Source organism: Tachyglossus aculeatus, chromosome 26, assembly GCF_015852505.1.
Source record: "Tachyglossus aculeatus isolate mTacAcu1 chromosome 26, mTacAcu1.pri, whole genome shotgun sequence".
NCBI lineage: Eukaryota > Metazoa > Chordata > Mammalia > Monotremata > Tachyglossidae > Tachyglossus > Tachyglossus aculeatus.
Genome location: NC_052091.1, coordinates 9,890,046 through 9,905,658, shown reverse-complemented (window position 1 = coordinate 9,905,658; position 15,613 = coordinate 9,890,046). Strand labels below are relative to the sequence as shown.

The window sequence follows — 15,613 nt, the reverse complement described above, 5'->3', positions numbered from 1 at the left end:
GAGAATGGAGGCAGTTGTGTCCAGGTTTGTCCAGGTGTGACCGGGCTGCATTTCCGGGACTTGGGGCTTGGAAGTGCGTGTCCAGGGCCCACCCATGATCCGTGCCTGCAGAGGGTCTCCAACTGGGCTCCCTTCTCCCGGCCCAGGTGCCCTTCTGGAATGGCTGCAACGAGGATGAGCACTGCGTCCCCGACCTAGTGCTGGACGTTAGGAACAACATCCCCAGTGCCATGTGAGTAGCTCTGGGCAGTTACTCCCTACCCCCTCTTCACAAGCAATCTGACTCCCCCAGGTCAGCTAGTAGCCCTCTCCCTTCTTTCCCCTCCCCCTTCTCAGCTGGACTAAACCAAATGTCCTCCCACTGCAGAGAGGAATGGAAGATGAAAAGAGCTAGATGTGCATCACACACACACTCACAATCACACACACACACACACACTCAGAAAAGTCACAACTCATACAAACACACACAAAGGCACAAGACTCATCACACGTACACACACACAAAGACACAACACTCACAATCACAGGTATGCACATGCAGGCACAACACTGACAATCGCACACACAAACACAGTCACAATACTTGCAATAATAATAATAATTGTGATATTTGTTAAGCGCTCACTATCTGCTAAGCACTGCTCTAAGCGTTGGGGTAGATACGAGGTAATCCCGTTGGACACAGTCCCAGTCCCAGATGGGGTTCACAGTCTTAATCCCCATTTAACAGATGAGGGAACTGAAGCGTGAGAAATTAAGTGACTAGCCCAAGGTAAAACACACTCACACATATGCACACCCACGGTCACAACACTCATAAATACACACCAAGTCACAACACACACACACTCACACACACAAAATTATCTGCCACAGAGGAAGCAACACACACAAGTCGGACTGAGGCCGAGGTTGCTACTTCCAGCACGTCCTCTCTCATCTCTAAGTGTTCAGTGTATGGTTTGGTGACATAACCAGAGGAAGGCAGTTTGGCCTAATGATAGAGCATGGATCTGGGAGTCAGAAAGACCTAGGCTCTAGTCCCCACTCTGCCACTTGCCTGCCGTGTAATCCTCAGCAAATACTTGTATCTACCTCCACGCTTGTCCCGTAGCAAGCATCACAATTATCTTCCATTGAGTTGCCCTCCAGCAGCGGGCTCACCGCTCAGAGGCTCTCGGGCTCCGCTTTCTCCACAGGGATTACTGCCAAAGAGTCCTGAGGAAGCCACCCTCCGACTGCTCCACCTACAAGATGTCTTTCGACTCCTCCGTCTTTATCATCGAGAGCTCTCGGCGGAGGGTGGCCCTGGAGGCTACCCTGGAGAACCGGGGGGAGAATGCCTACAACACACTGCTCAACATTTCCCATTCGCAAAACCTCCAGTTTGCTAGCTTGATTCAGAAGGTAAGGGGATTCGAGCCATCCTGGGTTTGAGGGACAGGATAGGGATCTCTGCCCATAGGCACATCCCGGCTCTGGACACTTCCAACTCAGTGCAATTCTTTTCCTGAAATCTTTATTTTTAAAGGCATTTGTTAAGCACTTACTAAGTGCCGGGCACCATTCTAACCACTGGGGTAGATACGAAGTAATCAGATTGGACACAGTTCATGTCCATGATGGGGCTCAAAGTCTTAATCCCCATTTACAGAGGAGGTAACTGGGGCACAGAAAAGTGAAGTGACTTGCTCAAGGTCACATAGCAGACGAGTGGCGGAGCCGGAATTAGAATTCAGCTCCTTCTGACTCCCAAGCCCGGGCTCTATCTGCTAGGCCATGCTGCTTCTCATCGATGTGGAGGGCAAATACTTCAGGAAGTCCTCCATGTAGTACTCATTATCATCGGTGGTATTAAGCATCTTGCCACCCCTGTGAAACTGTGAGCTCCTTGAGGGCAGAGAGTGTGTCTACCAACTCTATGTTATTGTCCGCTCCCAGGTGCTTAACGTACAGTGCTCTGCACACATTCAGTGCTCAATAAACACCACTGATTGAGCATTTATCCAGTGTAAAGCACTGAATTAAACATCTGACAGAGTGAAACATATGATCACTAGTTTATAAGCTCCTTAAGGGCAGGGAGCATATCTACCAACTCTATTGTATTGTCCTCTCCCATGAGAAGCACTGAACTAAATGTTTGCAGAGTACTACAGAGTGAGACACAGGATCATCATCATCATCAATCGTATTTATTGAGCGCTTACTGTGTGCAGAGCACTGTACTAAGCGCTTGGGAAGTACAAATTGGCCGTTAGATTGAAAGCTTCATGGGGTTTACAGACTAAGTAGGAGTGAGAACAGGTGCTGAATCTCTATTTTAGAGAAGCAGCATGGCTCAGTGGAATGAGTATGGGCTTTGGAGTCAGAGGTCATGGGTTCAAATCCCTGCTCCGCCGCTTGTCAGCTGTGTGACTTTGAGCAAGTCACTTCACTTCTCTGGGCCTCAGTTACCTCATCTGTAAAATGGGGATTGAGCCCCACATGGTACAACCCGATCACCTTGTATCCTCCCCAGTGCTTAGAACAGTGCTTTGCACATAGTATGTGCTTAACAAATACCAAAATTATTATTATTATTATTATTAGATGAGGTAACTGAGGCAAGAAGAAGCAAAGTGACTTACCCAAGGTCACCCAGCAGGCACATGGCAGAGCCGGGATTAAAATCCAGATCCTCTGACTCCCAGGCCCTTACTCTTTCCACTAGATCATGCTGCTCCTCAGAGGGTCGGGGTCCCTCCAGAGAAATACTCTAGGGTCAGGTGGTCCAGAAAAGCTTCCTGAAAAAGGGCTTGAATCGATCAAAAACGGCCTGTACGATGTCACTGCATTAAACTGTGGGCCCAGCCCACCACAGGTGGCATCACAGGCTTCTCCAGCAGCCAGCCACCCCCAGCCCGAGCCAGAACCCTGCATCCCAGTAAATGTAATGAACCCACAGGGGTCTCTGTCCCCCAGCCCAGTGACATCATGTCGAATTTGAGTCTCCACTTCAGGTTTCCATGTCTCTGTCCAAGGTAAATGGTGGGAATCCACAGTCTTAGGGGAGGAAGGCAGCCCTGTCCCAAAGGGAGGCTGGAAATCAGCATAGGAACAGACGACTGTGGGATGAGCCAGAACGAAATGAATGCAAGCAGGGCCTAGAGAAAACACTGCGGTCAATTCCCTGGGCTCCCAGAATCCCCCGCTTCTGAGACGGCCCCCGCTCTCCTGGGCCAGGGATGGCTCATCCTTTACCGCCACGTCCAACGCTCATGAGATTTATCGCTGTATTAAGTTGCCTCGTGGTCTCAAACTGTGACCAGTTTGGTGTGTAGCTTGGCCCGGGACAGTGATCATTACCGTCTTTGAGGGAGTTCTGATCATAAGGGGAGACGTCAGCCATCTGGCCTATCACCAGAAACCCACCAGGGCTCAATTATCCACTGTCACAGGAGGAGGGGAGGGTGCAGAATCAGGAACCGCAGATAATCTGAGTCCTTGTTGCCCAGACCCTGGCCTCATTGCTTGTGCCCACTCTAGCAGAGGTAGCCATGAGCCGGGAAGTGGACAGTGGACAGCAAAGCACACCATTCCCTCCCTGCACCTCCAGGGCCTAGGGTGGGGATCGGAGCTAAACCGCCTACAAAGTCCAGAGCTGACTGGGCGGGGAGCCCCAGGCCTGAGGGACTCCGGGGACCCAGGTGTCCCATCCCAGCATTCTCTCGAGGGCTCCCCCTCTAGTTTGTAAGCTCATTTGAGAAGCAGCAAGGCTTAGTGGATAAAGTACGGGCCTGGGAGTCAGAAGGACCTGGGTTCTAATCCCAGCTCCACCACATGTCGGCTGTGTGATATTGGGCAAATCACTTCACTTCTCTGCGCCTCAGGTACCTCATCTATAAAATAGGGATAAGAGTGTGAGCCCCATGTGGGACAGGGACGGTGTCCTACCTGATTTGCTTGTATCTACCCCAGTGCCTAGAACAGTGCTTGGCACCTAGTAAGTGCTTGACAAGTACCATAATTATTATTACTGTGGGCAGGGAATGTGTCTGCTTATTGTTCTATCGCCCTCTCCTAAGCGTTTAGTACAGTGCTGTGCACACAGTAAGCACTCTATAAATGTGATTTACTGACTGGCTAAGGTCACCGCTGTACTGTCCTGGCATGTGGCCTAGTGGAGATCCCACAGGGAGGGGAGCTGGACTCTTCAGAAGAGAGTCATGTCTCCCTGGGTGGGGGTCCTTGGGGCTGGGGTGACCTGGGGCGTGAGTGATGCCCAGGTTCTTTTGCCTCGGGCTGGGCTGGTTGAGACACTGAAACTGCAGTTTTGTGTGGGAACTGATCCCACTGGTCCATCCACAACTCAGAGGAGGGAAATGGTAGCCCAACTTCAAGCCTCCTACCTCCAGCTCCCTGCTAAACGGCAACTGTGTCCAACCCAATTTTCTTGGGTTTAGTACAGTGCCTGGCACACACTAAATGCTTAACAAATACCAAAATTATTATTATTATTATTATGGTATTTGTTAAGCACTTACTATGTGCAAAGCACTGTTCTAAGTGCTGGGGAGGGTACAATCAATTAATCGTATTTACTGAGTGCTTACTGTGTGCAGAGCACTGTACTAAGCGCTTGGGAAGTACAAGTTGGCAACATATAGAGACAGTCCCTACCAAGCAGGTGATCAGGTTGTCCCATGGGGGGCTCACAGTCTTAATCCACATTTTACAGATGAGGTAACTGAGGCACAGAGAAGTAAAGTGACTTCCCCAAAGTCACACGGCTGACAACTGGCAGAGCCGGGATTTGAACCCCTGACCTCTGACTTCAAAGCCCGGGCTCTTTCCACTGAGCCACACTGCTTCTCTTGAGCCACGCTGCTTCTCTATTATTAACTAAGATGGGAAAGGGAGCATGGCCACAGGGCATGGTATCACAATCAAATAATCAATTGTATTTATTGAGCACTTACTGTGTGCAGAGCACTGTACTAAGCGCTTGAGAGAGTTATTAAGATATAAAAATAAGCAAGCATATTCCCTGCCCACAACGAGCTTACAGTCAGAAGACCCGGGTTCTACTTCAGCTCTGCCCCAGGCTGGCTGTGTGATCTCGGACAAGCCACTTACCTCTCTGGGCCTCAGTTGCCTCCTGTGTAAAATAGGCCCTTGATGCCAGCTCTCCCTGGCTTTTAGAGTGGGAGCCACAACTGGGACAGGGACAGTATGCGATGGGATTATCCTGTGTCTACTCCAGAGCCTAGCACATAGTGAATGCCTAATAAATTCCATTAACTAAGCCATTCCAACTTCAGCTGTCATAGGCCAGCACCCCACCGGGGACCCAGGCGCCCACCCCAAATTAGAGAAATCAGATCCCCCTCTAGACTGTGAGCTCGTTGTGGGTAGGGATTGTGTGTGTTGTTATAGTGTACTCTCCCAAGCACTTAGTACAGTGCTCCAGCACACAGTAAACATTCAGTAAATACGACTGACTGACAGAATTCCTTCCAGAGCTCCCCGTTGGCTTTCCTGGCCCCCTCAGGGCCCCACACAGTGTTTTAGTTTCGCTCAGGTGAAGCGAGTTTCTCATCAAGGTGATGTTTGCCCCTCCTCCCCCCACGCAGGATGACTCAGATGGGAGCATCGAGTGCATAACTGAGGAGAAGCGGCTCAACAAAAAAGTGTGCAACGTCAGCTACCCATTCTTCAGAGCCAAAGCCAAGGTGAGTGCAGTGAGGGCTGCTGGGAGATGGAAGACATCCCTGCTGCCTGAGTAGGCGAGTCTCAGGAGCTGGTGGAGGAATCTGGGAGGCTCACTCATCGACAAAGGCCTTCTCCAACCCCAGGGGCCTGGGGGAGCCCAGGATTTCAGCTGAAGCCCCTTTGGTCAGCTCCTGACTTGACCAGACCCCCTGAGGATGTAGCATGCTCTTGGGGCAGGGAGCCAGAGACCACCTGGGACCTAGTTCTGGCTCTGCCATGACTCACTGTGTGACTTTGGGCAGATCACATGTCCTCTCTTGGCCTCAGTTTCCTCATCTACCCAATCATCCCTGCCCTCTCCTCTCCATCATTTTTTTAATGATATTTGTTAAGCGCTTACTATGTGCCAGGCCCTAAGCACAGGATAGAAACAAGCTTAATCAGATTAGACACAGTCCATACCCCATGTGGGACTCACAGTCAATCCCCATTGTACAGATGAGGGAACTGAGGCCCAGAGAAGTGGCTCATTGTCGGCAAGGACTGTGTCTGTTTATTGTTAGATTTTACTCTCCCAAGCCCTTAGTACAGTGCTCTGCACACAGTAAGCACACAATAAATACAATTGACTGACTGACTTGCCCAAGGTCACATAGCAGACAAGGGGCAGAGTCAGGATTAGAACCTAGGTCCTTCTGACTCCCAGGCTCATGCTTTAACCATTAAGCTATGCCGCTTCTCATGGTGAGGACTAATGAAAGGCAGCCAAAGCTGAGGAGTGTTGATCTCTAGGGGAGAAAAGGCAGGAGAGGAATTGCAGAGAGCAGACAGCAGTGCCCAAACTCCCACCACCACCACCCCCTCCTTCAGGGGAGCAGTGGAGGCACTGAGAGAGTAGCTTTAACTCTTTCGGGCCACAAAGGGAGCAAACCAGAGCATTGCCAGATAGCTGTCATGTTCCCTGCAGGCTGACTCAGGACTTCCCTCTCTCTGTCCTTGGGTTTTTATAGAAAAAAACAAAAAGGAAAGCCTCTTTTAGTTGTAAAGTTACCTTATAAATCAGAACAGCTGCAAAAGAAATCACTAACCCCTTGGCCTTCGGATAAGTTTCGTGTTTGGGGGGTGAGGAGGACAGGTTGAAGGATTAAGAAATACAGTCACAGAATGAAGAGAAACGAAAGGTGCCTATGAGTGTATTTGTGATGTAGCCTGAAATTCATCCATCAATAGGATTTATTGAGCAATTACTGTGGGCAGAGCACTGTACTGAACGCTTGGTAGAGTACAATACAGGAGAGCTGTTGAACAGGTTCCCTGCCCAACGTGAACTTACAGTTTAGAGGGGCAATCTGTACTCCCTGAGAAGCGGTTTGGCTTAGTGGAAAGAGCACAGGCTTGGGAGTCAGAGGTCATGGGTTCTAATCCTGCCTCTGCCACTGGTCAGCTGTGTGACTTTAGGCAAGTCACTCAACTTCTCTGTGCCTAAGTTACCTCATCTGTAAAATGGGGATTAAGACTGTAAGGCTCACATGTTCCCACATGGGACAACCTGATAATGTTGTATCTACCCCAGTGCTAAGAACAGTGCTTGGTACACAGTAAGTGCTTAACAAATACCATTATTATTATTACTGGGTGGTGTTTGGGATTAGGACTCATCTTGGAGCAGTCTGGAGACTCCCCCACAAGGCTGCCCGGGCCGCCCCATCCTCCCTCCCACTCACCCCCACCCCCCCTCGGACTCCTTCCCATGACCTGAGGCCCAGGGGTGCATCCCGGGATCACCAGGTAGCCTTCCACTGGCCAAGGCGAAAAAAATCTGGGAATGGAAAGGCCAGACAGGACCAGATCCCATGGAGAATGCTGTTCTCATCAGCTGTGCACAGCTGGAGGGCATTGCTCTGGGGCCTAGAAATGTCTCACTGATCCCCTGTTCTCCTTCTTGACCCCCCACCAACCCACTGAGCACTGTCCCACCCGACTTTGGCAGCACATGCCCAGAGGAGCACTGTTGTTGCAGCCCGGGGAGCCCAAGCCGGAACCCCTTGGTGTGAATTGTATCCACACTTTTCCCTAGGCTCTTTCAAACAAAATCCCCAGCTCCTGCGCCGGCCCCAGAATGGAATCCCGGCCTGGGAGCTGTTGTCAGTCAATTGTATTTATTGAGCACTTACAGTATGCTGAGCACTGTACTAAGCACTTGAGAAAGTATGATATAACGATAAACAGACACATTCCCTGCCCACCAACAGCTTACAGTCTAGGATCTCTGGAACGGTTGAACCAAGCTGAGCGGCTGACTTCTCACTTCACGTTGCCTAAATCATCCCCATTCCTCTCCGAGTCAGTCAGTGATGTACTAAGCACTTAGGAGAGTACAATAACAATATAATGGACATATCCCTGCCTACAACAAGCTTATAGTCTAGAGGGGGAGATAGATATTAATATAAATAAATAAAATTTCAGACGTACATAAGTGCTGTGGGGCTTGGAGGGGGGAACGAATAAAGGGAGCGAATCAAAGTGATGCAGAAGGGAATGGGAGAAGAGGAAAGGAGGGCTTAGGGAAGCCTCCTGGAAGAGATGGGCTTTCAATAAGGCTTTGGGGGGTAGGAGGCAGAGAGTAATTGTCCAAGGTAATTTTCTATGGGCTGGGCCCAGCCAGGGGTTGGGAGGGGGAGGGGAGGCTGGAAAGGAGTTAATTTGGGCCCAGGGGCAGGAGGAGAAAACTGCTGCCTGCCCCTCGTGGTCGGGGAGAACAGTTGTCTGGTGCCACTGCTCCCCTCAGGTTTACTTTGCTCGGTTCTAATCTCCACAGGTGGCTTTCCGCCTGGATTTTGAGTTCAGCAAATCTGTCTTTCTTCAGAGCATGGAGATCGCCCTTACCGTCGGCAGGTCAGTGACATGGCTCTCCGCCTGTCCCGGGCTTTGGTTTGATCTTGTTTGCTGCTTTGGATCCAATCCCAGCATTGCTTCTGGCCTGCTGGGTGAACTTGAGGAGGTCACGTAACCTTTCTAGGCCTCAGGGGTTTCTTTGTTTTTTTATAGTATTTGTTAAGCAGTTACCATGGGCCAGGCACTGCACTAAGTGCTGGTGTAGATACCGTAAACAGGTTGGAAACAGCCCATGTCCCACAAGGAGCTCACGGTATTAATCCTCATTCAACAACCTAAATTGGGAGAGAACAGGTATCCCCATTTTACAGTCGAGGAAACTGAGGCCCAGAGAGTGAAGTGACTTGCCCAAGGTCACAGAGCAAGCAATTGCCAGAGGTGGGATTAAAACCCACTTCCTTCAGACTCCCAGGCCCTGCCTCTCTCCACTAGCCCAAAATGTTTTTCTATATTAAGTGCTTGGGAAGTATGATCCCTTTTTCTTTTAAGTAGGTTGCCCCCCTTCTACACCTCCCAGATTCCCCTCAAGGCAATGGGGAGAAATGGCAAGATATGCGCTGCCCATTCCAGCTATTCCTGAAGTTGCCTCCATGAAGCCATCTATAAAAAACTAACCAAAAGCCCAGCTATTTGTACCAACAGTGGACAATTCATCAGAACTGAGCCTCATGACATTGTTTGAGTAGGTTGGATCCAAGATTTTCAGCCTCCATTTTTTTATGGTATTTGTTAAATGCTTACTATGTGCCAGGCACTGTACTAAACGCTGGGTAGATACAAGATAATCAGGTTGAACACAGTCCATGTCCCATATGGGGCTGTCTAGAATCCCCATTTTACATGTGAGGGAGCTGGCACAGAGAAGCTAAGTGACTAACCCAAGGTCACACAGCAGACCAGTGGTAGAGCCGGGATTAGAACCCAGTTTCTCTGACTCCCAGGGTTGTGCTCTTCCCACCAGGCCATGCTGCCTCCTTGGAGGTCTGCTCACATAAGTGACCTCTGGAGGTCATCTTGTTCACACCTCTGCCTCTAAAGCAGGGAAAGTCCTGCCCCTCCTCAGCTAGGCAGAGGACTTGATTTCTAAAAATGAATAATCTCAGGAAGTGATGCCAAACCTCAATCAGTCAATGGTATTTATTGGGCAAGCACTGTGTGAAGAATACTGCATTGAGAATTTGGGAGAATACAATGGAGTTAGTAAACACAATCCCTGTCCTCAAAGAGATTATAATCTAACAGGAGAGACAGACACACCTATGAACTCTATTGTAGTCTCCCAGGCATTCAGTACAGTGCTCTGCATAGCAAAAACAGTCAATAAATAGTACTGACAGACTGAAACATCACAACTGGGAGGAAGAATAGAGATTAAAGATATGTACAGTAGCCAGTTGGCTACCATGGGAGGCTGTTGGGTCGAGGGGAGTTCTTGGCCTAGGACCTAAACATTGTCCCTCTGATCTGGCTCCAGTGACAGCGAAGAGAAGGAAAGCACCAAAGAAGACAACTCAGCCATACTGAATGTCCACCTCAAATATGAAGCCGACATCCTGTTCACCAGGTAAGGCCCGTTTGTTCCCCCTGGGCCGTGTTCTGACAATCTCTGCCTGTCAGGCTGGGAAAATTCCCATGATGCTGTGGATCTCAGGGGGAAGGACATCTGGGAGTAAGCTTACAGACACCAGTTCATTTAATCGTATTTATTGAGTGCTTATTGTGTGAAGAGCACTGTACTAAGCACTTGGGAGAGTACACTACAACAATAAACAGACACATTCCCTGCCTACAATGAGTTTACAGTCTAGAGGTGGGGAAACAGACATTAATATAAGTAAATGACAGCTATGTACATGAGTGCTCTGGGGCTGGGAGGGGAGAAGAACAATGGGAGCAATTCAGGGCAACTGTTCTAAGTGCTGGAGTAGATCCAAGCTAATCAGGTCAGACACAGTCCCCATCCCACCTGAGGCTCACACTCTAAATCCCCATTTTACAGATGGAGGAACTGAGGCCCAGAGAAGTGAAGTAACTTGCCCAAGGTCACACAGCAGATGTGGTGGAGTCAAGATTAGAACCCAGGTCCTTCTGACTCCCAGGCCTGGGCTCTAGCAACTAAGCCTCACTGCCAGGCAGGCACTCAGCACCTGGCTCCAGTCCCCCCACCCCTTCCCCCTGTCAGGCACTGCCCCTTCCCCCACCCAGGGGGCCACATTAATGACTTCCTAGGTGACATCACTAAGGATAGGGTGAAGGACAGTATGTGGAGATGGTCTTCCCTCTCTCTGGTTCTCCCTCCTTCCCTCCCTCCCTCCCCTAAGGAACAGTCCACAAGGCAAATGCCCCAATGATTTGCAGGGGGCAATCCACTCTTGCCCTGAGCCTGCTCTTTGTCTCTCCTTGGAGATGGAGATGGAGGAAGGGTTGGAGGGATGAGGAAAGAACCTGAAGGAAGGAGTTATAGGAGAAATGGGTCTGCTTCACTCTGGGCACCCCAATCCTCAGGGGAATACTCTGGCCCTTCACGGCCTGGAGGGTTTTGACCTTGATATGCCACTTTGGGGCTCAATGTACCCGTATGGCCTGTCCTGAGGGGAAACCCAGAGCGCTTGAGCCCTGGGAGAGGCCCCGAGATCATCCTTGGTCATACTTATCCCTCATTTGGCCAGGACCTCCAGCCTGAGCCGCTTCGAGGTCAAGTCCAACAGTTCCTTGGAGCGGTACGACAGCATCGGCCCCCCTTTCAACTGCTCCTTTAAGGTAAGACTGAGTGGTCCCATGTCCTCCCCAACCCTGTTCCCCACACCCAGCGGAAGGCCCTTCCTCTCAGAACCACCCTGATGTCTAAAACCAGAAAGTCTGGGGAATGGGCCAGTGAACCCCCAACCTGTTCATTCTCCAAGGGGACTGGGTGGGGCCCATGGGGCCCTGAGAGAAATCCAGTCACAGTGACAGAGGGCGGGTCTTTCCCTGGGGCCCTGGACCTCTTGCTTCCCCTTCCCCTCCCTCAGTATTATAATCCGTTCTCCCCTCTCCAACCTTCCCATGTAACAGATCCAGAATTTGGGCTTCTTCCCTGTCGACGGGGTGACGATTAAGATCACGGTCCCTGTGGCCACGCGGGGCGGGAATCGTCTGCTGATGCTCACTGACTTCCTCGTGGACCAGGTAGGGATCCAGACTAGGGGTGGCTCGGGCTCGGACTCAGGAGCTGGGGTTCTGGGCCGGGGGACGTCTAGGGGGACAGGCAGTTGGAGTGTGGAGACCAGGGTGGGGAGAGGAAGAAAGAGTAGGGCACAGAGTAGGGCACCAACAAATAGCAGTTATTAATCAGCGCTTAGAACAGTGCTTTGCACATAGTAAGCACTTAATAAATTCCATTATTATTATTATCAATCAATATTTATTGAGTTCCTACTCTGTGCCCAGCACAGTACTGAGCACTTGAAAGAGTTACGATGGAGTTAATAGTCACGATTCCTGCCCTCAAGGAGATGACAATCTGACAGGTTGTAGAACCGAAGTACGGGCATGTCTGCCTGTTATATTCAGGTGAGGCACTGTACTGAGGTAGGAGGATGGACTCAAAGACCTCTCAGAGGTCTGGACAGCCTACGGTGGAGCTGGCTGCTCCATGAGGGCAGGAAGAGAGAGCCTTGCTTCTGCTGACATTTCTGAAGTGTTGAGTACAGAGCTTTGCCCTCAGAAGACATTCATTCCCTACCACTGATCCCCTGAGGAGACTGAGAGAGGCCGGAGTCCCCAGAAGGTCTCTGGCCATCTGCACTAGCCTGAGGCTCCTTTCTAAAATCCTTCGTCCCATTTTCCTTCCTTTTCCTTCTCCTTTCTCGGTGCCCACTGCAGCCAGGGTCCCAGGGTGGCATGAATACTGACACAGCCCCTGCCCACCGGGGAGCTTACAGTCGAGAAGGGGAGACCTCGCCCCCACAGGTGGGGAGTGGGATTGGTGGACATCCAGGTTGAGCAAACGGAGTCCAGCTGGGCTTTGGTCCAATCGATCAGGGCTGGTGTGGTTAGGGAGAGTAAAGGCCAGACAGAGACAGCTTAGCCCCAGGCGCCTAGGAGCTGGGCCCTGCCGCTGGGCATTATGGGTCAGGAGGGGCTAGGCTGCCCAATGGGAGGTGAGGGGAGGCAAGCAGGGGTGGAGGACAGTGGATCATGTTTTTATCCTATGGAAGCCCTGACTGCCAGGTCCTGAGGGGGGGACAATGTGTATGCCCACAGATGAACACCACCTGCAACATCTGGGGAAACAACACAGACTACCGGCAGGCCCCGGCTGAGGAGAATCTGAGCCACTCCCCGCAGCTGGTATGTATCTCCCATGGGAGGTTGAGGTGGGGGACACCGTACCCCACTCCCCACAGAGGCCTGGGCGCTGCTGGAGGGTGGGCACTGCAGAGAGCCATCAGAGCCTGGGGAGAGGTGGGGCTCCTGAGGTTGTGGGGGTGAGAGGCAGGGGTCTGTGAGTGAGTCACTCTGGCTCCCTGGGCTTTCCAGGATGGGGCCTTTATCCCAGCCTCAAACCCCTCTCTTTGGCCATTCCTGGCTCTCCATGGCCCAAGCAGCAGCTAGGGTCATTCACCTGCTCCCTCATCTGGGCTGGACCCGTTGAGGTTGGGGCTTCTCCAGCTCAGGAGACACCTCCCTACCTCCCCACCTCCCGAAGTCCACAGATGGCATTTATAAAGTGCTTACTATGTGCAAAGCACTGTTCTCAGTGGTGGGGAGGTTACAAGGTGATCAGGTTGTCCCACAGGGGGCTCACAGTCTTAATCCCCATTTTACAGATGAGGTAACTTAGGTACAGAGAAGTTAAGTGACTTGACCAAAGTCACACAACTGACAGTTGGCGGAGCCGGGATTTGAACCCCTGACTTCTGACTCCAAAGCCCATGCTCTTGCCACTGAGCCACGACAGATCTCATGGATCTTACCCATTTTGCCCTGGTTCAGCCCACTCGAGGAACCCAAGACACCTTTATGGTTCTGGGACATTTGTCCCCCATAGCAGCAGCTTGTGGGTCATGCCTAGGGGGTCTCCACTTTGGGACTGGGGCCAGGAGGGGAGGGAATGGGACATTGTTTTCTCAGGAGATCAGGGTTACAGGTGGAGATGGCTGACCAGGGCTGGGGACCATGGGAAGTAGCGTGGCCTAGTGAATAGAGCCCGGGCCTAGGACTCAGAAGGACCTGTTTCCAATCCCTGCTTCTCCACTTGTCTGCTGTGTGACCTTGGGCAAAACACTTCATTTCTCTGGGCCTCAGTTACCTCATCTGGAAAATGGGGATTAAAACCGAGTGCCCCATGTGGGACAGGGACTGTGTCCACTTGATTATCTACCCCAGAGAGTCAATTGTATTTATTGTGTGTTTACTGTGTGCAGAGCACTGTACAAAGCACTTGGGAGAGTACAATATAGCAAACACATCCCCTGCCCACAGCGAGCTGACAGTCAGCGCTTAGCCCACAGTAAGCACTTAATGAATATCACTGCTATCATTATTACCTGACTGACTATTCCCTTCTCTTTCAGAATTACAGCAACTCGGATGTGGTTTCCGTTGACTGCCACGTGCGACTGGCTCCCAACCAGGAAATCAACTTTTATCTGATGGGCAACCTTTGGTTGAGGACGCTGAAAGCCGTAAGCCTCTCCTCGGTGCCCAGGGGGCTCTCTGAGACATTGCTGGGATTAACTTATTCATTGGGTTATGCACTGGGGCTGGTGTCAAGAATAGAGGGTGGGGGGTTGCAGTGAAACCCCAAGGCCCATTGGAGGGGCTGAGCAGGGAGATCAGTTGTTCAATCAGTGGTGTCTGAGTGCTTACTGGGTGCAGAGCACTGTACTAAACTATTGGGAGAGTACAACAGAGATGGTAGACATATTCCCTGCCCACAGAGTTTACAGTCCAGAGAGTTGAAGTCCCATGGTCCCCCCTGAGTTGGGTGATGATTCATCTGGGTTTTGGCCAGTCTGTCCCTTGTCCAGTAGGGGCACGGACCGGGGCGAGTGAAGGAGGTCAGGGGCTGTAGCCCCTCTTCCCCTGAGGAAACGATCTTGCTTCAGGTGGCTTCAGACAGACTTCCATAAAGTGGCCCAGATGATATCATTACATTACGCAGCGGGCCTGGCCAACCACTTGTGTCATCAGGCAGGTTACATGTCTTTTTTCTTCTCATGTGGTACTCTCCCAAGTGCTTAGTACAGTGCCCTGCACACAGTAAATGCTCAATAAATGCAATTGATGGACTGACTGATGGGTATCTGCGTGCCCATTTTCCACGAGGGCTGACTGTGATCCTGCCCTGCTCAGCCAGGCCTCTGGTGCCATGTTGGATGGGGGAAGGAACAGGGAGGAGCAGCTTGCTCCCCTCCCCTGCTTTTGCCCAGAGTCCCTTGCAGCAGGAGGGAGGGAAGGCTGCTTGCTGGCCCATGTTCTGTCCTCAGGTGCCAGGCTTGCAGGGAGGGGCCCTGCCGTGGGGAGCCACACCTGAAGTCTCTGCTTCCCCGCAGCTCAAATTCAGGTCTCTGAAAATCACCACCAATGCAGCACTCCAGCGCCAGTTCCACAGCCCATTCATCTTCAGAGAAGAGGACCCCAGCCGCCAGGTGGGCTTGCAGCCGAAACCCCAAAGGAAGCCCCCACCCGAGCTGGGAACAAAGCCCACAGGGACCCTCAGGGGCTGGGGGAGGAGGGACCAGGTCAGCTCCCAGCCCTGATTTGGGTCCCGTTAACAAACACCACTTACTATGTGCCAAGCACTGTACAAAGCACGGGATAAAGAAGTTTCAGATGCGATGCTGTCCCTTGTCCCACAGAGAGCTCACATGCTGTTACTTAGCCACATGCCGCCTCGGAGCCCACGATAGTAACGGCTGAGACCTTTCCTGTCACCCCACTCCGTATTTCAGGGGAGCACTGGGGAAGGAGGTGGGGACTGTAAATATCATCATCAGTGGTACCTATTGAGCACTTACTATGTGTAGCGTGC

At 51.4% G+C, this 15,613-nt stretch overlaps 1 protein-coding gene across 1 annotated transcript in view; it reads left to right on the top strand.

The window, feature by feature from the left end:
• Positions 1-15,613, top strand: part of ITGA11 (integrin subunit alpha 11) — a 139,680-nt gene that overhangs the window by 118,201 nt on the left and 5,866 nt on the right. Inside the window, exons 19-28 of the mRNA XM_038767246.1 lie at positions 147-232; positions 1,203-1,410; positions 5,619-5,717; positions 8,519-8,595; positions 10,070-10,159; positions 11,265-11,355; positions 11,650-11,763; positions 12,841-12,927; positions 14,154-14,264; positions 15,135-15,230. Of these exons, the coding sequence (XP_038623174.1) occupies positions 147-232; positions 1,203-1,410; positions 5,619-5,717; positions 8,519-8,595; positions 10,070-10,159; positions 11,265-11,355; positions 11,650-11,763; positions 12,841-12,927; positions 14,154-14,264; positions 15,135-15,230 (1,059 nt within the window). The remainder of the gene's footprint in view (positions 1-146; positions 233-1,202; positions 1,411-5,618; positions 5,718-8,518; positions 8,596-10,069; positions 10,160-11,264; positions 11,356-11,649; positions 11,764-12,840; positions 12,928-14,153; positions 14,265-15,134; positions 15,231-15,613) is intronic.